The sequence below is a fragment of the Drosophila navojoa genome, chromosome 5 (genome assembly GCF_054131105.1).
Source record: "Drosophila navojoa isolate 15081-1374.11 chromosome 5, UAZ_NAV_1.0, whole genome shotgun sequence".
Lineage (NCBI taxonomy): Eukaryota > Metazoa > Arthropoda > Insecta > Diptera > Drosophilidae > Drosophila > Drosophila navojoa.
In genome coordinates, this window is record NC_142893.1 from 8,024,455 (window position 1) to 8,046,725 (window position 22,271).

General features: G+C 39.1%; 1 protein-coding gene and 1 long non-coding RNA gene across 4 annotated transcripts in view; one reads left to right on the forward strand and one right to left on the reverse strand.

The window, feature by feature from the left end:
* The window catches only part of LOC149091007 (uncharacterized), a 39,147-nt gene extending 38,320 nt beyond the window's left edge, over positions 1-827 (forward strand). Inside the window, exon 3 of the long non-coding RNA XR_016196922.1 lies at positions 500-827. This is a non-coding gene — a long non-coding RNA (uncharacterized LOC149091007). The remainder of the gene's footprint in view (positions 1-499) is intronic.
* Positions 828-11,063: 10,236 nt separating this feature from the next.
* koi (Sad1 and UNC84 domain-containing protein klaroid) lies at positions 11,064-22,234 on the reverse strand. Of its 3 annotated transcripts, XM_089262616.1 has the most exons (7): positions 22,058-22,230; positions 19,170-19,342; positions 17,716-18,135; positions 16,174-16,733; positions 12,441-13,949; positions 12,272-12,384; positions 11,064-12,217 (listed from the first exon to the last, which is right to left on the reverse strand). In XM_089262616.1, the coding sequence occupies exons 2-7, from the start codon at positions 19,325-19,327 to the stop codon at positions 12,002-12,004; spliced, it is 2,976 nt and encodes a 991-aa protein (XP_089118742.1). In that variant the 5' UTR covers positions 19,328-19,342; positions 22,058-22,230; the 3' UTR covers positions 11,064-12,001. The 3 variants fall into 3 exon arrangements, with proteins under 3 accessions (XP_089118742.1, XP_089118743.1, XP_089118744.1); XM_089262617.1 differs by lacking the exon at positions 19,170-19,342 and having other exon boundaries at positions 22,058-22,234; XM_089262618.1 differs by lacking the exons at positions 11,064-12,217; positions 12,272-12,384; positions 12,441-13,949 and adding an exon at positions 14,327-15,401 and having other exon boundaries at positions 22,058-22,226.
* Between the last annotated feature and the right edge of the window lie 37 nt (positions 22,235-22,271).

Sequence of the window (22,271 nt, forward strand, 5' to 3'; positions counted from 1 at the left end):
TATTTATAAGTAAAAAATGTGTCATATTTTTTATTTATATATATTTATTAATTATTTTTATTTTTTAATAAGCAAACAAGAAAAAAATATACAAAGTTACAATAGAAAATAAATCAAAAGTTAAATTACAAATATAATATAAAGTACAAATATTTTATATCTTCTAATTTTATTATTTTTTATTTTATTTTATTATTTTATTATTTATCGCATTTATTGTTAATATTCATGTTATTTAATATTGTGTTTGCTTTCAAACGAGATTTTATTTAAAATTGAGAATTGTTTTGTAATATAATCAATGTATACTAAACTATTTAATGCTCTTATATTATTTCTAGTAAGCTACAAATACTTTCAAGTTTTTCAAGAATATTATATATGTATATACATATATACTTTATATTTATATATATATAGCTCCATCGCTGTCATAGCACACATCAAATTCATATATATTTTATTTAATAAAACTATATTTGCTTCCTCTCAATTTCAGTGTTCATAAAAGCATCGTGAACGATTCAAGAACGCAGCACAAAACGAAATTGGAAAATTAATTTGAAGCAGGGCAAAACAAACTCAAAGGGGAAACAGAACGAAGTTAGCAGAGACCTTGTAAGCTATTTGTTTACAAAAAAAAAAAAAAAGCGAATATATATAAAAGGATGTATTGCTCTGGCAAGCGGAGATTTGCTGAAAATAATTGTGAGAAGCTAAAAATAAATAACTCAATATTGAAGTGAACAGCTAGTGGATTATTGGAAAATTGAAAATATTGCTGATAAAGTAAAGTTAAATTGAGAGAAACAAGTAGTTATTTATTTATTATTAAAAATGTTTTATTAATGTACAAATTGTTTATTATTCTGCTGTTTAAATTGAGCAAATATTTAATAATTCACTTATATATATTTATAGCAGCAACTTTAAAGAACTTCAATTTACTCAAGAATATATATCTAGAATACAATCTCTACTTCAGCTTTCTAAAGGAGTCTCAGTGATTTTAATATAAAAAATCGTTTTCCTTTGATAGAGCTTCATTTTGCATTCAGACTTTTTGCGCTTTTCTCTCGCTTGTAACTGTAGAAACAGCCCCCGCTATTTGCGGAGCGTAAGACAATGCGCTACTTGGCGCACTTTGAGAACTTTATTAAAGTGCACGCTAAGCGCACCTGCGGCTGCAGCACTACGGCGATCCACCACAGCGTGGCACGGTGGCTCGGTGGCTCTCTGGCTCAATGGCGGTGTCCGTCTATCAGCTCCTCCTTTTTTTTATTCCAATTTGGCTTAGCTTGGGCTAAAACTCTTAGTCGGCTTATGAAATATGCATTGAGCACAATTAAAATGTCGCCGGCATTATAATAAAAGGTGAGTATATAGCTCACACACACACATACGCACACGCACACGTACACGCACGTACAGAGAGACAAAATGACCCCGAGCTGGCCTTTTTTGTTGCACGTACTCGGACCGCCTTGGCCTAATGAAAGGGTCCTTAAATAAATAAGCAAACATTCGGCTGTCCCACCTGTACGCAATTAACTTGTATCAACAATGAGTTAGAGACTTGATTTAACTGTTGTTTACTTTGCATTAACGGGTTTCCCATTCAAATTTTACCAAAATGCGCAATGCGAAAGACCTCACACCCACAAACAGTGTGCGTGAGAGAGAGAGAGAGACAGTAACGCCCACAATTATTGACAGCTATATAAAAGGCGCTCGTAACCTTAATAAACAAATGTGCGACTTTGCTTTTATCTGCTATTTCTTTTATGTGCAAACATAAACTCAAGTAATATAAAACGATTCCAGTTGAGCTGGGACGACTAGCAGATACGCTGGGAATTATCCATTGGGTGGGAGAATATCTGTAACTGTAGAGTGTGAACAAGCAGGCTTGAAACTACTTTCGAGAACTAGAATTTGGACATTTTTACAAGTTGTCGATAAGCTTAAGATGTTGAAATATTTATTAAGAAATGGCATTTGATAATATAGTATGCCTAATAAATATTTACTAGAAATAATATTTAAAAAAATAGTATAGAAAATATAGCCATATTTCAGCTAAGATATTAAAACTCAATAAACTCAAGCTGATATCTGAATAAAACATGAAAAATGTAGCTCTAGATCTAGGTCGAGCTCTACCTCTAAAAGTCAGATTCATAAATGACTTACAACAGCATTCACCAGTATTGCAGCAGCCCAGTCAGAAAAGTGACACATTTGATTGATTTAGCACTCGTTCTATAATGGCATAAATGCTGCTTTCAAATGAAATGAAAGTCAAACAAATTTCCAAAGCTGTTTTTGATTTGATTGCAAATTGTTTGCGGTCACCCAATACATTTAAATATATATTTTATAGTAGTGCAGATGTCATTTGCATTTAGCAACATAAATTTAGACATTTTTATTTGTAACGCTTTGTGTGAGCTTTTCTTTTATGGTTTTCAAACATAAGATGAGGCCATGTTTATATGGCCTACACCCCGACAATGGCGGCTTGACAATCGTTAAGGCATTCAGCTGAGATACGTACGTTTGCAGTCAGTTGCCTGTGCATAACTTTTTTTATGACCAAAGGGAGAAGGAGAGAGAGAGAGAAAGAGAGAGAGAGAGAGAGAGAGAGAGAGAGAGAGAAGCAAAGCCTTGGCATGTCTAGTCGATGTTTTATGGCTTATAAATCAGTGTTAATGTCCGAGATACAAATGCAATTGAATTGCCATCAGAGCAAATGGCCAAGTACACACGCATAGCCTGCGGCCAGCTAAAAGCTCTAGCTAATTTTATTGACAAACTCCGGTGGCCGAGTCCTTCGTGTGCGGCATTTTAATGAATAAATAATTACATGCTGGCGACGAATTGTTAAATGTTTAATTATGTCAACACTTTATTTCATCAATAATTAAATAATTACGAATTATGTGACAGCCCACTTGAATCGGCTTGCAATTGATATATGAAGAGATACGTATATATGAAATATTGCGCATACGTCATGTCAGCCCGCAGGCTTTGCTTGTGTTTGGGTTTTAGTGCAGCGCACGCGAATTATTTTTAATTAATTGGGAACAACACATGGCAATTATAGTCAGCGCAGCGAGACCAAAGAAGCAAGCGCTCGCAGGGCTCTGCATGTCAGCTAATAAACAACACACAGATTCAATTAATCGCAATGCAAACAATCTCTCTCTCTCTCACTCACTCTTCCAGTGTGCCTGATTGGTAGCTTGTTTAAACTTTTGACAATGCAGCGATTGGGGAATTGCAGCTCGCTGCTGCTGCCAAGTGCAAACAGCTTAAATAAAGGAGAAAGAGAAAGAGAGAGGGAGAGGGCAGAGTGGAAGGGAGTGAGGCAGAGAGTGGAAAACTCAACGAAATTCGATAAATTGCAGTCGCGTAAATAAAATGCAACAGCAGAAATCACAGCGCAGAATTGTGTCAACAGCAGTTTGCCGCAGCCATGAAAAGTGCTTTTGCCCAGCCATGATATATGCAATATACACACACTTACACACACACACATATGTGTATGTATATGTGTGTCACATAAAGTGTGTATATGGCATATATGTAACGGCAACGGCAACGGCAACGGCAACTGTAACTGTTTGGACTTAAGTATAGCCACCGCATCATAATGATGTGGGGGCTGGCTATCGCTCTTAGCCATGCGGCTGTTCTGAATTAATGCCTTAAGTTTTCGCTTTCGACAAGTTTGCTGAGCTCACAGATACCCTGGGCTGCATGAAGGCACGCTCACAAGAGATGCCTATAAAAGATTTCAATGTATATGACTATATAACACAGTTCTGTTAATGTAATGTTAAACATCAGTGATTTGCAAATGCACTGTTAAAGACCATTAATGTATTGATACACTGTAAACTAACATTATTAAACTGGCGCATTGTTAAATAACAGTACACTGTTAACTCAATGTAATGGAACGTCCGTCAGCCATTCATTTATAGACGCCTGGTACTTCAGCTGAATCTTACGATCTTTGGATTAACATAGTGTTAACTCAATGTCAAATAAAAATGCATTTCCAGTGCCTTTCTCCCATCTATCAGCTGCTTTTCTGTACCTATTAAATGAATTACTAGTAAATATATGTATAAAACCAGTCTATTTCAGACTTGAATACTTTCAGAGTATAACAGCAAAAACAAAACCCATCCAACAAAATAACATCTGGTCTGAACTGAGAAGAACTTGAAATATTTCAGTTGTCGCTCGAGCAACACACACAAAAAGTCCCTAATAACTCAGAAACCATAAGGGCGAATATAATGTCCCTATTGGCCAGATGTTAGCTCGACATAAAGCAAGAAATCTGGTAAGTTATGGCCATAATTTGTGAAAGGGATGTCATTAATTTGTTGACTGTTCCAATGGCTTGCTGAGAGCCCAAACTGTAGTGCAACGAGATGAATGGACTTTTATAATTAACTAAGTTGCAGTTAAGTTAATTTACTGCTATTATGTTGAGCAATGTGAATCGGTGACAAACAATTAGCTAAAATAAATATTTGCTTTATTTAAATAGTCAATGCATCTGTCGTTGCTCAATAAATATTATTTAAATTTAAGCTTTACAGCGTTGGATATTGTTTCATTTACTCAATGTCAACAATGGACAGTCGACAGTCGACAGTCGACAGTCGACAGTCAACATTGTCTGCATTGTATTGTGTTTTGTGTTGATATTCGTTTAAAATGTCCTTTTGTTGGACTGCCTCGTGCAGGACATGCTCCTGCTCCTGCTGATGCTGATGCTGATGCTGATGCGGATGCTGTCTATCGGCCAGTTTAGTCCTCTTGTAATAAAACACTTTGCAGTTAAATAATTGTTTTGCAGCTTAGCTGCATTAAAGCGGCGCGGGGCTGACAAAAGAATTGCAACATGTGAATTGCATAAATGAAAACTGTAAATAATAAACAATTGTAAGCATGGCGTAAAATCCATTAAGCATGGCCAGCATGCAAATAATCTGTACTATGAAATGAAAAAATGTATATATACATAAATAGAAAGCGGCCTGAAATATGTTGATTAAAAAGTCAAATCAATGCACTGTGCACAGTGAACAGAGAGCGCGACATAAAAGCCAACAAATTAATGTTTACCAAAAAGCATAAACTAAAAGGATTGTGCTATATAAATACATGTATATATCCATTGTGTATATATAATAACTGACTGAGATTGAGAGAGTTGGGTGTAAGCCACATTTTATAGGATTGATATTTATATTAATATTTTTGACTCATCTGAAATGAATAAAAAATATATATATATATAAATATTTTAATTATAGGAGTTAAATTTCAAGGCGTTAAGTAACTGAAACTTATATCCAAAAAATATAAAAAATGTTAAATTAATGACGATAATATCTATAAAAATATATTATTTTTTCTACTGCATCACAAACGAGAAAATAAAATATATACAAAAAATAAATAAATTAAAATTGAATGATAACAAAAAAAAAAAAAAAAAAAAAAAAAAAATGAAAATAATGAATGAATAAAATGAATATATAAAAAAAAAAAAAAAATACCCAGCAATTTTTAACATTTAAAAAAAATTTATAGCCATGAACATCATAAAAGATAAAGCTATTTTGCAATTATAGGACATATCTAGTGAATTTTTAAATTATATATGGCGTAACATTATAATATTATATATAACAATATAATTGGCTTCACAAGTTTACATTTCCCAGGTCAAGTTCCAAGTTTAAATATAAGCCCAAATCATGCATACAACAAGGCAAAACCAATATACTCTACTTACACTCAGTGAACGAGCATAACAATCATTTCTGCTCTTCATTTATAATGTAAGCTCTAAAGCTAGCCAAGAGAGATTTTCAATTGAAACTGCGATAGTTTTTGTTGAAGCTACAAGTTCCCTTGGCTACACGCGTATATTCGATCTATATATATGTATATCCACTTTTTTTTTAGGGTTGTTGGCTTAGATTTCAATTCATTGTTGTTAGCAAAAAGTTGGTCGTAAATTTCGCTGACCGAAGTGAACTTGAGGCACGTGCAATGGCCGCTCTCTTATGTGCTCTAAGCGTAATTGATTGATTGATGGATGGATGGCTGGCTGGCTCTCAGTCTGTCTGGCTGTCTGACTGGATGAATGAAGTTGGCCAAAAGCAGCTGCTTCCAGTGGCTAGCGAAAGCAATCGGGCAACACATTAAAGCCAAGCATTCTCTGTGCTGCCACAAAACCTCGCACATTTAATCTTTAATTAAGAGCAGAGCAAAGACAATATTACAGCTCGACCTGCTCGCCCGTTCACCTCGCCCCTTTGCCCAGTTGTCAGCGGCTTAAATGATGCGTTAAGATGGCCTTAAACTGGCTTGCGGCTGCTTTAACCGCAACGAACTTCGATGCTTCAATGTCCAAAAATAGCAGCTGAGAATAGAGACAGCGGCTGAGAAATCGTTTCGCGAGCAGTGCAAATAAATTGAATTACGAGCCAAAGGGCCACAAAAGGGGAGGACTTTGAAATAAAGTTGCGCAACGCAAAGCGACGACAAATATGCAAATGGACACTTGACAATCGGCGAAGAAGATGCCTCAACGGGGTATATGGACCCAGTCCCGGGTGCAGCTCCAGTGCTGGCCCCGTGCTGGTCCCGTGCTGGCCCGAAGGCCAAATCCTATTAAAATTCAATTGCCTGTAAATGAACTCGGGCGCTGGGTAACAGAGCCAAACTTCGGGCCAGCAACTGCCTGGGTCCGACGGCTCTTGTTTGTCACTTAATTAAGGTTAATGTGAGCACAAAGAACAAAACACGCCCACCCGCTGGCTGACTGGGAATGACTGACTGACTGAATCGACTGACTGACTGGCAGCAAGGATTAAGTTTAGATTTGTAAACAAGTTTCATGCGTTATTTAACTTTCAATGCAAATATCCTGTCAGCCAGCATTTATTACATTTGACTATGGCATTTAGGCAAAGGCAAGGGGCAAGGAGCAAGGGGCGGGGCGGGGTGGGGCAATGGGAAACGTGCGACAAGTTTATTTCATTATGGCCACAAAAGCAACACACATTTGCTCAGTTCACGCTGAGTGCGTCTCGATTTGGGGCACATGTGGCAATGCCTGGAAAATGCCGGGAAAAGCCGCAAATGGCAGCCAAAATGCCATGAAATCAATTTGAAACTAGGTTTTTCCTTAGCCCAACTTAACGGCCTGTGAAATTATTTAAAAGTTAGCAAATGCCAAAATTTAATTATGGCCACAACTCAAACAAATGTCTCTAACTACGCGCAGCCAACTTTCGACACACACACACACACACACATACGCACAGGCAGCTACATGAATCTGAAAATTCTGAAAGTTGAAAGTTTTCAGCGCTGTGTCGAATGTATGCGCATTTCTAATGCTCATTTGTTGCATGCCACAGACGACTATGCGTGTGTGTCTGTGTGTGTGTGTGTGTGAGGGAGGCGAGAATACGTGTTGTCAAAGTGTTGTCAGAGCACATTAACAATGTAATCATTTTTGTCTGTGTTTAAGACAAATGAAGTGAGAATGTGACAATTGGAATGAAGTACTAAAAGGAGTTCGATGTCTTCCTATTTGGCACGCCCACTGGGGCGGATTATAGCTTAAAGATTTATTTATAAAGGAGATCAGTAACTACCATTTACTACTACTACTGTCTTTAATACTATAGTAGTACTAAATTCCTATTTAGCATCTACTAATACTATTATACTATCTATACATTTATATATCTACTACTACTACTATCTATACTACTATAGTAGTAGTAAACTCCTATTTAGCTACTACTAATACTATTATACTATCCATACATACATATATCTACTACTACTACTATCTATACTACTATAGTAGTAGTAAACTCCTATTTACCTACTTCTAATACTTCTAATACTATTAAACTATCCATATATACATATATCTACTACTACAACTACTACTAATATTACAATTTACTTCTACTACAATTATCTTACCACCTATCTACTACTATTACTATTATCTTACCATCTGTCTACTACTATTTCTCTTATGTTACCATCTATCTACTACCTATTACTATTATGCTCCAATCGATCTACTACTATTACTAATATACTACTATATATATGCTACACACAAATAAAAATTCGAAAGCCATAGCCATTATACATCTATAATATACCTCTTCAAGCCAAGCCTAAGCGGGTATGCATGACGTAACTCAATTTATGCCAAACTTTTTTCAGCTGCAGATATTATCTACGCATGCAAATGTTCTTATCAATTTTGTCTCGAACTTTTGGGTCGCAAAAACCAAACTCAAATCAAATACAGATAACTCGGCCAGCAAACACATATCCCCAGACACATTTGCTTACAGGATATGACAGGCACAACAAGCTACAGCATTCAGGCCCCCACCCCCACCCCCAGCTAGAGCTGAGTTCCCCAAATGCGCATAAAGGTCGCTTGGCAGGCGCTGGCCCATGTATACTTATTGCTGAATACTTGGCCAAAGTATTTTATTTTATAAGCGCGCTCTCAATGCTTATCAGCGCCAGTTGAAGTTGTGTCAAAGTTTCTGATTTTCCTCGTCCTCTTCTTCTTCTTCTTCTTGTTGAGCAGCTCGCTGATAAGAGGGCAGGGGGCGGGCGGCAATAAACTATGCAACGATTTAAGGCAACTTCCGGCTTATGCCGAAATTGCTGTACAAATTCAATAGAATGTGGCAATAATAAAAACCAAGTAAAAAGTGCAAAATAGAAAATAAAAGTTGAGTAGCGGTAAAAAAAAATAAAATAGAAAAGGAAAAAAAAATGAAAAATCCGGTCTAAAGGCGAAAGGTTATTTGTAATGCTGCTGCTTAAAACTTTTCTCATTAGTCACTATTTTTTAGCGACTGTTTAATTGTTGCAAACGCACCAGAAAAAACCAAAAACTTTCCGAGTAGTTAAAGTTGTTTTCCATTTTCCATTATGCATCATTTTTTCATTCAGTTCTCTCTTTCGCACTTTCGCATATAAAAATAAATTCCTGAGCACAAGTCAAACAAATGCGGCTTTTAGCACTGCAAGATTTGTGTAAACAAATTAAGCCGCGCCCACCAGGTGAAATGGAGGGAGGGAAGGAAGCTGAAGAAAGAGCTGGAACTAATGAGCGGAGCGCGCTGAGCGCTTCACTGTGCAGATCTAATGAGGCCCAAATAAATTTCCACTTGCAGCAGCCAAACAAAAGAAATATTAAAACTCTACTTTCAAGCCGCTTTCAGGCAAATATATTGGCCGTTACGCCCACCAATTTAGGGCGATTCGCAAATAAATACGTACAAAGAATGTGCGCACAGGAGGCAGCTGCAAGGACGAGCTGGAGCTTGGCCAAAGGGAAACGGAAAGGGCAATGTCATTCAGCAATTACACAGAGCGAGACAGAGTGTGGGAGAGAGAGTGAAGGAGAGAGAGATAGACGGAGGCCACAAAGGCACAGAGCAACACAAAGGCATATAGAGGCTCTATAAGCGAAGCACTTGAGTTATGTCTTTAGCCAGCGATTAGAGATGGGAGCGTGTCGTGCTTATGATACGATATAAGCTGAGAGAATTTTTAAATATTTTTAATGAATTCCCAATATAATTATGGAGCAACTGCTCATTGAAATTTTGATGATATTTATATAAAATATAATTAAAAAATTATATATTATAAAAATTCAATAAAAGAATTTACTTTACATCTCTGAAGCTATTAAGCTACCTAAAATCACCAAAATAAATTATTTTCCGAGCAGCATTAATTTTTCGGTTTGCTAAAAGCATAAAATCTTAAAATTATATCTCAGATCATATACATATAGGTATATATATAAATAAATTAACATATGTTACTTCGAAAACAAAGAAAAAATCGGAATATTTATGTGTGTATTATTCCCCTCCAGTAATTGCAACCGAAATTCAATTCTATAGAACTTCCATAACTAACAGCCGTCTGGCTGTGACTGCTGAACGACTAAATCTAGGTAAACCCAGAGTCAAACTCTCTTTCGTGCTCATCTCTAGGCTGAGTTAAGAGCCAGCAGCACGTTCCTGAGCTCCCTCAACCAGAATGGCCAACTCTTGCATAGCTCTCAGCAAGTTTAAGCACTGCAATTTCATCTATTTTGCAAGCGATTCCTTGCCCAAAATGTAGCAAATATTCAGCAGGCAGCCAGCAGCCCATCAGTCAGACCGACAGTGCGCTCGTTCGCTGACTGACAGCGTGAGTTTGTACCTCAGAGTCAGTCAGTCGGTTGTGGGTGGGGGGGAGGTAGGAGGTGGCGGCTTTTAATTAAGTGCGTGCCCTGCGCTCGCTAACAAATATGAACTCCTTTGGCAGCTCCTTTTGCCAAAGCTGCTTTGCCTAAAACATGAATGCACAGATACAAATACAAGCACACACACACACACACACAGGCACACACACACACACACACAGGCACACACACACACACACAGGCACACACACATGCACACACACATGCACATATTAATGGCTGCCCCGTTTACGTCAAGTGCGTGGAATATTTTAATGTATATATATGTGTATATGTGTGTGTATATATCCATATATATAAATCTTGCAGTCTGCTCTGCAATTGCTGCATCAATTTGGCCAAGTGGAATGCTGTCAAATAACAATCTGCACATGTGCAACAAATTAAATTGGAATTGAAATGCCTGCCAGGCAGCAGATTGTCTTGGCGCACGCAGCCAAATTCTAATTGGAATGCCGTCAAGACTTTAATGAGCTTACAACAAATTATAACGGTGCGCCCACACACACACACACACACACACATGCAATACATATATGTATATATGGCTGGCTCAAAATTCAATTAATTGAAAAGTTCCATTCGAAAAACTTGTGAACTTTGCGCTTCGAGCACTTTTCAACTTTTAAGCCGAGCAGAGCTCATAAATCGAGATTAATTCGCCTTTTTACTTCAACAATTACATTTACAATTATAATAATTATCATTTAATTTGTGCAACGCATTTATTTGAATTCACTCGGGAGAAACTGCAAACTGGGTAGACTATTATAATGTTGTTTAGGCTATTACGTTTGTACTTACAAGTTACAACAAATGTGTTTATAAATAATAGATTAAAAATATCATTAATTTACTAACTATTTTTGGGTTCAACTGCTTAGCATATAAATTAGTTAAGAACGTATACAAATTGTTGAAATGTTAATGGGTTCGAGATATGTAAATTCCGTTTCATATATATTCTTCAATAATTTATAAAAAAAATGAGATATTTATTTATTGCTATTGCGCGGCATTTCAATGAGTTTCCGTTATATGTTTCAGCTATTGTTTCAATTCCGTTTTCAATTCCAATTTCTATGGCATAGTTTACAAACAATTCGTACTTGAACATGTATAAAAAATAGAAACCTAAGAATAACTTAAAGTAACATCTATAGCTTTATATATATATTATATATATAGCAAGTAAATGGCTTAGTTAGGTTAGTTGTAAGCCTATGACTATTAAGTTCAGAACGTTCTACAAATGGCAAAAACAGTTTAAAATTAATTTCGTTTACACTTGAATATTTTTTAAAATAAGCGCGCTAATCAATAACTAAATCATAATAAATATTATAGGACACACTGCACACGGCTCGAGGCAACTACTATTAGTTTAAGCCTATATATATCTTTATATATATATACATATGCTGGTTAAGGTTAACACACTGCCCCGACTTAAATATCATACAAAAACACTTAAACGCTATAGCCTTACGTTTTTTATTTGTAGTTAACGTATTCTTAACCTTAAGCTGTTGTAAGTAGATGTTCTGCTTCTAGTTCTTCCTCTTGTAAGTATTGTAAAGTTTCCTTTTTAAGGCACTGACATTATGTACACCTGACTGAAGCGGAGCCAAGGCTCCTAGGTATCTATGAGGAGGGTGGCGGCTTGCCGTGCACACGAAAGCGGTACAGGCACGTATAGTCCGGCTGGCCATGATTCGACTCGATGCGCAGCTCGACGATCTCATAGGGACGCTTGATGTCCATGTTTTGCACGGGAAAGAATTGTAGGGAGGCACCGTTATCCTGATACTCATACTCACCGAACAGCACCGGATCCTGATCCTTCTCGTGCTCCAGTCCCTGCGAAGTATAGCAGTTAGTGAGGGAACACATACATTTATATTGATGACTCACCCAAACGGTAAAGTTGCGTGGCGCCGAATCGATGCGCCCTGTTGGCGACAAGCTCTTGGGTATGTGCTCCAGCGTGAAGCCAGTGACGTGAACCATGGAGTTGAGCTTCAGCACTGCAATTGAATAGATGGTTAACTATGTGCACTCCCTCTATGTGTATGACACGTACCCAGAAATCCGGGAAATCCCTGAAAGGCCCAGCACTCGCCTGGTTGCACGTTGGGCGATATGGCCACCCTGGGCGTATTGGTGGGATACCAGAGCGGAATGCCAAAGACGGAGATCTGCGCCGATTTGGTCTGATAGCTTTCGGTGCAACGCGTGGACAGAATTTGCCCGCCCGCCGACTCCAGGGCAAAGTCGACCAGGCCCGTTTTATCCGCATCGTAGATGGCCAGCACAGATTTGACTATATTGCGCACCTCATCGTCGTGCATGAGCGCCTTCAGCGACTGGGAGCTGGCATTCTGTTTGGCCTCCACGACGAGCAGGATCTCGCGCTTGAGCCGCTCGCTAATGTCGCTCATCAGGACAAGGCTGGAGCGTTCGATCTCGGCGCGTATGTTGTTGTTGGTCTTCTCGTTCAACTCGAGCAGCTGCTGCTCCAGATAGTCCTTGGCCACGAACATGCTACGCACCCAGTTCTGCAGATCCAAATCATCCAGTTTGCCGCCCGCTGTCTGCTTGAAGCCCAATATCTCGACCAACGTCAGCTTCACCTGCTTGTTGAGCAGCGTGAACTGCGACTCATTCAGGGCCGCCAGCTTGGCCTCGATCTCGGCGAGGAGGCCGCTGAAGCGCTGATCCTGCGCCAGCGCGTGCTGCTGCATGCGCGCCAGCAAATCGTCCTGCGTGAGCTTCAGATTGCTGATGGACTGCTGCAGGTCGGCGTTCTCCGTCTGCTTGTCTGAGAGCGCCAGCTTGATGAATGCAATTTCCCTGTTTAGCTGTTCGATTTGCTGATCCGCATTCGACTGGCCCGAGCCCTCCTCCTTGGCTTGCTGCTGCTGCTGCAGTTCCACATTGATGCGTGCGTCGACAAATTCAGCAAGCTCTGCTGAGCCCAGCAGCCGCTCAAGCAGCGCACCCACATCGATGCGCTCCAGCAGCAGCGTATAGTGCTCTTCCTTAAGATTGAACTCCGCCTTGACCAGGCGCGTGATCTCCTCGAGCTGCGCGGACGTCAGCTTTGCCTGTCCCCCCTGCCACTCGCCCGACTGCTGCAGTTCCAGCTTCAAGCGCAGCACCAAGTCGGCCAGCTGCTGCTCACTGAGCTGCGCCCGCTGATCCGCAAACTGCTGCAGATTCTCGCGCATGAGCTTAACTATGATCTGTATCTGTTGCGGCGACAATTGCTGCCGCTGCTGCAGCTGCTCCTTGGCTTGCTGCTGCAGCTTCAGCTCCACCAGCTGCTGCACATAGCTGTTCACATGATTCAGTATGTTCTCATACTCCTCCGGGGTGAGCGACTTCTGCATGCTCTGCTGCGCTTGCTCCACATTGAGCCTAATGGCAGCCGCCTCCTGCTGCTCGCGTGGCAGCCACAGCGTCATCAAAGCAGCGCTAGCCTGCAACAATCCCCCACGCAGCGAGTCAAAGGCAGTCAGAGGCAAAGGCAGCAGCGCCTCAGTGCGTTGCGCCAGCTCCAAGCGCTGCTCCGCCGGCAACAGCTGCCAACCTGCAAGGAGAGGGAGTATAGGCATTAGTCCTGGGCAATGGGCAATGGGCGGAGGCATTTCAACAGATTTATATCCTTCTACATTTGCAACTTTTTACATTTCTTATTCATTCAGCACATGTCAAAAGGAACTGTTCGATGGGGAATTTTCGGGGCGACGCCAATGAGCACAAATGCAGAAGGATAGAGTTTCTGTTCAATGGGAAATTGTTCGAAATTCGTATTATTTTACTTACCATTTCAACTCGCAATTGCAATCGCGTGGCATAGCTCAAGAAAATGGCAAATAAAACAATTTACATTTGTTGCAAAATTTTCTGTTCTTTTTTTTTTTTTTTTTGTACTGTATTTCGTCAATGTTTATGAAATTGTTTGCATTTATTATAATCGTTTTAGGGCTCTTGTTTGATTTTTGATAGACAAATACAATGGCAAACAATGAAAGGTTACAATTGAAACGTTGTTTAACAACAAAGAAAATATAGTTTATTTCGAACGTTGTACGGAATTGCAATTGGCGACAAATCTGAACAGACTCAACGGTAATTGTACAATTTATGATTTTATAAATAATTGCACAAGGCTCAATTGCTGTGGCCAAGAACAAGGTGTACAACAACAAAGAATGATATTTAATGTAAATTTTAATTAATATATATGATTTTGTTTTTTTTTTTTTTGCACAATTTGAACAGCACGGCGAGTTTGTTCGCCCTCTCTCTCTCTCTCTCTATCCTTCTCCATATTGCGTCATATTGTGGGCGGGTGTTGGGGGAAATTGGTATTTAAGGGTGAGGGGGGAGGTATGAAAATGTATGTACGCGTGTGTGTGGGTGTAAATATTTGGTGGGTTTCAGACCGAACACAAACATATATATATCTATATACACATACATATGCATATATGTATACATGTACAGTTTGTCAAAGATCATTATATAAACAAACAAACAAACGAAAAATTTAACATGAAATTAGATGAGAAATGGCTTTTGTCGATTTTTAGGAAATGCTAAGCAAAATGCTTGAATTTGTACTTGAATTGATCTTGATTGAAGACTTGAAAGTTTCTCGATTAACGCGCATAAGAAAAAAACATAAATTTTCGAGCTGCTATCAGAGCAACAGCTGCTGCAGCAGCTCATGGCCAAAACGAAAGCACAATTGCAGTAGATATTCATTAAACACGATCGTAATAGACGTTCGGCTGAAACCACTGACGGCCCTTGCTGACCACATTCTGGCCGATAGTTCTCAGATACACCAAATAATCATCGGCCCAGTCACGCACGCGCACAGCCTGATCGATGGCCTGCGAACGCAGTGTTTCAAATTGGGCCACATTCAGATAGGCGCCAATATCGATCTTCGGAATTTCGGGTAGCTCAAGTATGGAAATTCTTATTTTTCTGGGTGGGAAACTTTCATGGGGATGCAGATAATAGAACACACCTGAAAAGTTACAAAAGTTGCAAAATTAGCCAAGCGGATATAAATTAGAGTATTTCATATTATACAAATGATGAAATGTGTGATGAGTTCTCGACATGAATGGAGAATATTGATACTATTAATTTGATATGGATATCTGAAAGGCTTCCTACTTGTATGCAAAAATTTGTATTAAATCAATAAGTTATAGAACCAATTCTAGCTTTAGAGAGGCTATCAATTTATAGAGATTCGTTTTTAACACATCTCACTTTCCTCAACATAAAAAATTATATACCTCTACATATTTCTTATATATCTCAATTTAAATCATATAAAAATCAACACATATTTCTTAATATATATTGTATATCTCCTACAATAAATCTCTTTCTCTTCCACTCAACTATAAAATCTACACTTAGCAACTAAGCAAATTACTCCAACTATGCCAAGTATTCCATATTTCTAGTCATATCAATCAATCCCGTTCTATTGAGTTTTCTCATACAAATTATGAATACGATTTCCATATCAATATCAACAACCGCAGCGCGCACAAGCAACTTGTTGCTGACGTCATATGGCTGTCAACGGCCAGAGGCGACAAGCTGAAAGGTGAACTATATGTATACAGAGAGATATATGCTCGTAGCATTGGTGGTAGCCGCCATTCAAGGTAAGCCTTTGGCTGACGTTCAATGTCAAGGCGTGTGCACGCGTTGACAGATTTTACATTGAATATATAAATACTTATATATATATATATAGATTATCATAGATTTACACTCACCCACTACCATCAGTACTGGCAACAGTAAGAGCAGAAAGAGCAAGAAACGCTTCTTCCACTTGTTCTCCGGATTGTTGGACCTGAGCAGCCAAGTGTCCAGGCTGAGCACCGAGGCGATGCCGATGTAGATGTAACGCATCAAGCCCAACAGGCTGGAGACGATAAGGCCATGCTTTGGCTGACGATCGCGCTTGGCATAGTAGTTCTGATAGGCGCTCGATTCCGTTTCGGATATGTTCGCAATGCTAGTCCACACGCTGCTGATGCTGCTCACGATGCTGGTGATGACGCGCAGCAGCCACCAGGTCTGCACCTGCTGGTTGGACTGTGTGTTGTCTAGCTCGTCGGCCGAGTCGTAATTCAGATGCGTATAGTTCGCCTGGTAGCGACGGCGTATGAACTCCTCTTGAGCTGGATTACGATCGACCATGTAATTCACGCGCTGATCATGATGCTCCAGGCTGCGACGCGACATGTTCGGCATTGCGACGATTCCCGGTGCCAGCTGGCGGCGATGCGGTGACAGTTCCGAGTACGTATAATCAGTTTTCGGTGTTTTGCTACAATGCAAAATAAAAAAAATAAAATTAGTTTCGATTCACGAGAGACTCAAGGCACAACAAGTAAGAAAGCTCTAGTCGAGACTGCTCGACTACGAGATCCCCTGAACCCTACAAGCAACTGATATTTCAATAATAATTAGCACCCACACACGCACTCATGCAAACAAATACACGCACACACACACACTCACATATACAGGCAATTGCGCTTGGGTTGCGCTGCAGTGTTGGCAATATTAGGAGAACTTATTTGTTGAATAATTTAATTTCTAGACGTACGATCGTAATGAAACTTTCAGAACGTAATCATAATGTTAAAATGTATGTGTATACCGAAGCACAAGTCTCTAGTATTTGATATACGACTTTTACAAAGATGAGGGTGAGGGGGTGGATTTGGGGGTGGGGGGTAAATTTTAACAAAAACCGAAATTGTATGACATGCGTCTTAATATACATTTTAAATTTGGAGACTCTAGCTTGAAAGATGTAGGAGATATAATTTTTAAAGTGATCTTCGATAAGGTTTTTTATCGATAAAAAAGTATCGGAATGAGTTATCGTTTTTTAGTGATAAACTCGATATCCGCGTGATATATACGGACATTTTAAAAAAAAGTTGAAGTCTCTAGCTCTTATATCTTCTGAAATCGACGCGTTCAAACATACGGACAGACGGACGGACGGACGGACGGACGGACGGACGGACGGACGGACGGACGGACAGACAGACGGACAGGGCTAAATCGACTCAGCTCGTCGCCCTGATCAAGAATATATATACTTTGTGGGGTCTGCCACGCCTCCTTCTGCCTGTTACATACATTTTAACAAAACCATTATACCCTGATTTCCCATTTTCAATGGGTTCAGGGTATAAAAATCGAAATCAGAGTTGGACTGGCAGGTTCCAGAGAGAACAAAAGCAACTGACTGCTTTATCAAGGCCTCTCCAAATGCCACTACATAGCTAACTTACTTCCAGTACTCGCCCGCATTTCTGTACTCGATGTAAGCCAAATGATCATCGCTTAAATTGGCCTTGCTGTTGCCATTGGAACGACTTTTGCGCTGCTCCTGTTGCTGCAACTCCTGTGTGGTATTCAAGACATTCTGTGCCGTCTCCAACTCGCTGCGCGGCGTCGATGTGACTGCGGTGAGGCTGTTGAGGGCATCGTTGAAACGCTTGCCGGTATTGGTGATCATGGTGGTCACCGTGGTAGCCTTGCGTTTAGGCTCTGGCGTTACATCTTCGCTCGAATAGTCCGAGGTCAGCAGGGCCGCAGCCTTTGAGCGAGTGGTTTTAATGCCGTCGCTTTTAGTGATGGTGGAGCTGCTGCTGCTGCTGCTAGTTGTCTTAGATATCTTTGTTTCGACCACGTGTTCCTCCATAATAGTTCTGTAAATAAGCAAACAAGTTAATTGATAGCAGCGGAAACGTTAAGTTAAACGGTCAGATATATGATAGCCCTATGCGTAATAAACGCAAAATCTGAATCAAAACAAACCCCAAAATATGGTAGCTCATAAATGCTATACAAATAGAAACACGTCTGACCTTCAACGACTCGAAACAAAACAAAAACCAGCAAGCAGGCATTTGGCTCTTAACATGAAAGCGACGCTCTCATGGTCACATTGCCTCCGCCTCCCGGCTGATGTCGTCATCAACGAAATGAAACGAAGCAAAATCACAAAGCGCACGTTTGATTCAATTCGCGCGCCAAAAGCAAAAGCAAACAGACACATGCTTCCAGCCAGAGACGCTAGCGCACCCTGTGTGACAAGTCAAAGACCCTGTATACGACACTCTCATCAGAGCTGAGGCGTTTTACTGGGCTATCGCTTGCAAATGAATCACACGCGCTTGATCGTGTTTACTCGCAAGAGAAGTGATGTCATCTCACATATCTCACTCTCTCTCTTTCTCTTTCTCTCTCACTGTAGCACACATGTTTGCTCTCACAAATTATATTTGCAATACACTTCTTTCAAATTAATTATTTGGGTTACTCTGCTTAATGACAGCGTTGCCACCCGATTTGCCTAAATACTGCTACCGCAGCAGATAGTGACTGCCTCACTGTAATTACTGAGAGTGATTTTTGGCGCATCTCTAGCATGCTAAGCATTTTATTTCTTTTTGCTGGATTCCAAACTACAATTTTCGCGCCGAGTGTGAATATCAAGGCGATGACGTCATGCTCACATACACTAATGCACGCAAGCTGAACGTGTGCTGCTTGGCTGGCATTGGCATCTGTGTTTATTCGTATTTATGACGCGCCTTTGTTTATTTCAATTGCCCAACGTAACGTTACTTTTTAGCTCTCCAGTACTCTCCACTTTCAGGTCTTCATTTCGCTGTGCAGCAGGCTAACTTTTCGGGGCTATCAATGGAATTTATGTTTTGATATGCTCAAGTATACTTACTGCACATTTGGCGCCACAGACTGTTTCTTCTTCTTGTGATTCATATGCCCCTCCGTGCCGGCACGCTCACAATTCTCTTGGTCGCAGTTGGAGTGCAGGAATGGCGTCTTTGAACGCGAACGCCGGCGCGTTTCAATTTGATAGGGTTCTCCAATCATAGCTTAAGAGTTTTGCTGCAAACGAAAAGAATGAACAATTAATGTTTGACTCCAAAAATTAATTGCTCATTCTTTTCGTCAGCAGCAATTTTTGTACGCGTGTGGGAATAGTTTGTTTATGTGTGTGCATGGTTTGTTTATGTGTGAGTGTGTGACGGGCGTGGATTGTTTACAATGTGAATTTCATATTGAGCAGTGGACAATGCACTATGGGTAAAAAGTCGATTTTTTTGGCATTTATTCAAAAAAAATTTTGTTCACAATTTAAAATTTTCTTTTATTTATTGAATATATATACTTCAACTAGATTAAAAAGTATTTTTTTAAAAATTTAGCGACTACCATTAATATTTTACACATACTCAAAGTCAGCTGTTGCATAGTTGCGTTTGATATATAAAAAGCGCGGGAAATTTTGTTCAACTTGCAATTAAAGTGGAGCTTTTGTGTAAACATAAACAAAAAAAAGTGTATAATGGAAAACGTACCTAATGGTATGTACAATAAGTTATTGCTATTACTTTTTGATTGTAATTGTGTTATTGTCCAGTTGTCCAGTGTGTTGTCTGTGTGTATTTTTAGCTAAAAATTAACAAATGTACTTGTGTTCCGTGGAGTATTACTTTTGTGCAGCACACCACTTCACAGAGGTTTGATATAACAGTTGTTGTGTATTATGTCCAGGTTCGGAATCTATTAACCTCGTTTGCTCCTTTTTGTTCCTTTTGGAAAAAAATTAGTTGTTGCAGTTAAAAACGAGTTTTGTCGTGCAGAGCTTGTGGAGGTATGGACCAACAACAACCGCCAAGAAGACGCGGTAAAAAACTTTATTATTGAAAAAATTAACAATAATATTAGCGAAAATATTAATAATCTAATTGATAAAAGAGTAAAGCAATTTGTAGAGTATATAAAGAAGCATCTGCCAAAGTGCAACCGGAATTTAGAAAGGTTTAAAATGCATCATGCTAGGTGGCTTGAAGGCAGGGTGATAATTGTTTGTGAAGGTACTTTGGAAAGTACTTCGGTACTTCGGAAATTTTTAGAACTTCTTCTACGAATTTGCAATATGGAATTAGCCCTCTGCATGCTTGGATTCGATTCCTTGAGTTTGTATTGAAAATATCGTACAAAATCGAAATTAAAAAATGGCGTGTTAAGGATGTCGACAAACAAAAGGTATCATTGCGTAAACAAGAAATTAAGCGGAGGCTGTGGGATGAAATGGGTCTTCATGTGGATAAACCCAGGCCTAATGGAAGTGGAAATATCAATGATGTTCACAAAATTTTGGTGCATGGATACCAAATTATGGGCACTTGCATAATTCCTGTTGGCATATTAGGAGAAAACGCGTCTGAATCCCGGAACAAGCTGTATAGAAATGATAGGAAATCTCACGCCAGGAAATGTAGCCGATTAGGGAATTTAACTGATATATTTAATAGGGCTTTAGACTCATCTGATCCACTTCTCTCTTCACTCAGTTTAAAAGAACGCGAAAAGAAAAACAAGAAAAAAAAATTCCCAAAATAAGTTATTGAACTTTTGGAAGATCCCAATTTTCAATTACCAGCAACATTTGAAGGCTTAATGGAGCCAACCTTAGTTGAAGAAGAAAATGAAGACGAAAATGAGGATGAAGATGAGGAAAATGAAGATCAAAACATTGATGATAAAAATTTAGAGTTAAATTTTGAATTAGATGAAGAAAATGAAGACCATTCAGTTTAAAATTATATCGCATATATTTTATATATCCCTAAGAGTCTTCAAATATTAATATTTGCTTGCAGTTGGATGAAATATAATAAAAATATAATTTAAAGTTGCTAAAAGTGTACAAAAAAGTTATTAAAAATAATTTGAGCCCACAGGTAATGATTTTTAATTTAATATAATATGTAAAAGGGGCGGAAAATTTGAATGCCACGCCCAATTGTAAAAAAAAAAAATCCGAATTTCTTTTTTAATATTAATAATATATTCCTAAAATTTCAAGTTCCTAGCTCTTCATTTACAATTAATGCCAAAAAAATCGACTTTTTACCCATAGTGCAATGGAGCAAACGACAAACGAGCAAACAAGCATTACAAATGGTAATGAAACAAGGTCTAACGAAACTCTTAGCAAATACGCATACACGCTCACATACACATATACAGGTTTACATATTCGTGCGTGAGTTCGTGCTACGGAGTTTCTTTAACGCTCGACTGCTCAACAACATTAATATTACAGAATTATGCAATGCGTGTGGAAATGAGCGCAGTTGCTAGATTTTTAATTAGATCGCAATGAGAGCGCAACATAGATCTAAAAATAAATACAGGCAGCTGCGTTGCCGGGTGGGCCTTTGCAAAGAAGTCGGCAAATTGCATGCGAAGCACCACAATTTTTCATTAAGGGCACTCAGGGTGGGCAGCACATACAAAAAATAAATAAACAAGAATGAGGGTAACCAAGCCATAAACAAACAAATATTTCGCTTTAATCAATAAAATGCGACGCGGCGTAAGGTACTCTCAACTCATTTTTTTTTTTATCTTATTATTATACTTTTATTTCGGTGAAAATCTAAACAAGTTTTCCGAGCCGCAAGTGCGTCAGCAAAAGCCGAAGCAAACACCGCGTCGAATTTTTTTCTTCCATTTTCGTAGCGTACCAATTGGAGGAAACTGGGCACACACACACACACAAATACACAATCGTGAATATTAACCACTTACTTATTCGCGCATTCAAGTCGATTAGCTCAAGAATTTATTTATATTTAATGTGCTTTTGCACAATTTGTGTGTTTTTATTGTCGGCTGTTATGATTTATTAATAGATATTTTACACCACAGAAAACACGTCCGACGCCGACAGCAGAAAAAATACGAGTGACTCGATAAATGTACCTCTGCCGGTGAGACGATTCGCTTACGATGTATTATCGAC

Coding starts and splice junctions, on each gene's coding strand:
- koi (XM_089262616.1), bottom strand. CDS start 19,327: ATGATTGGAGAACCCTATCAAATTGAAACGCGCCGGCGTTCGCGTTCA. Junction 16,734..17,715: donor AATGCGGGCGAGTACTGGAA/GTAAGTTAGCTA, acceptor TTTGCATTGTAG/CAAAACACCGAAAACTGATT. Junction 12,218..12,271: donor CACGCAACTTTACCGTTTGG/GTGAGTCATCAA, acceptor TATACTTCGCAG/GGACTGGAGCACGAGAAGGA.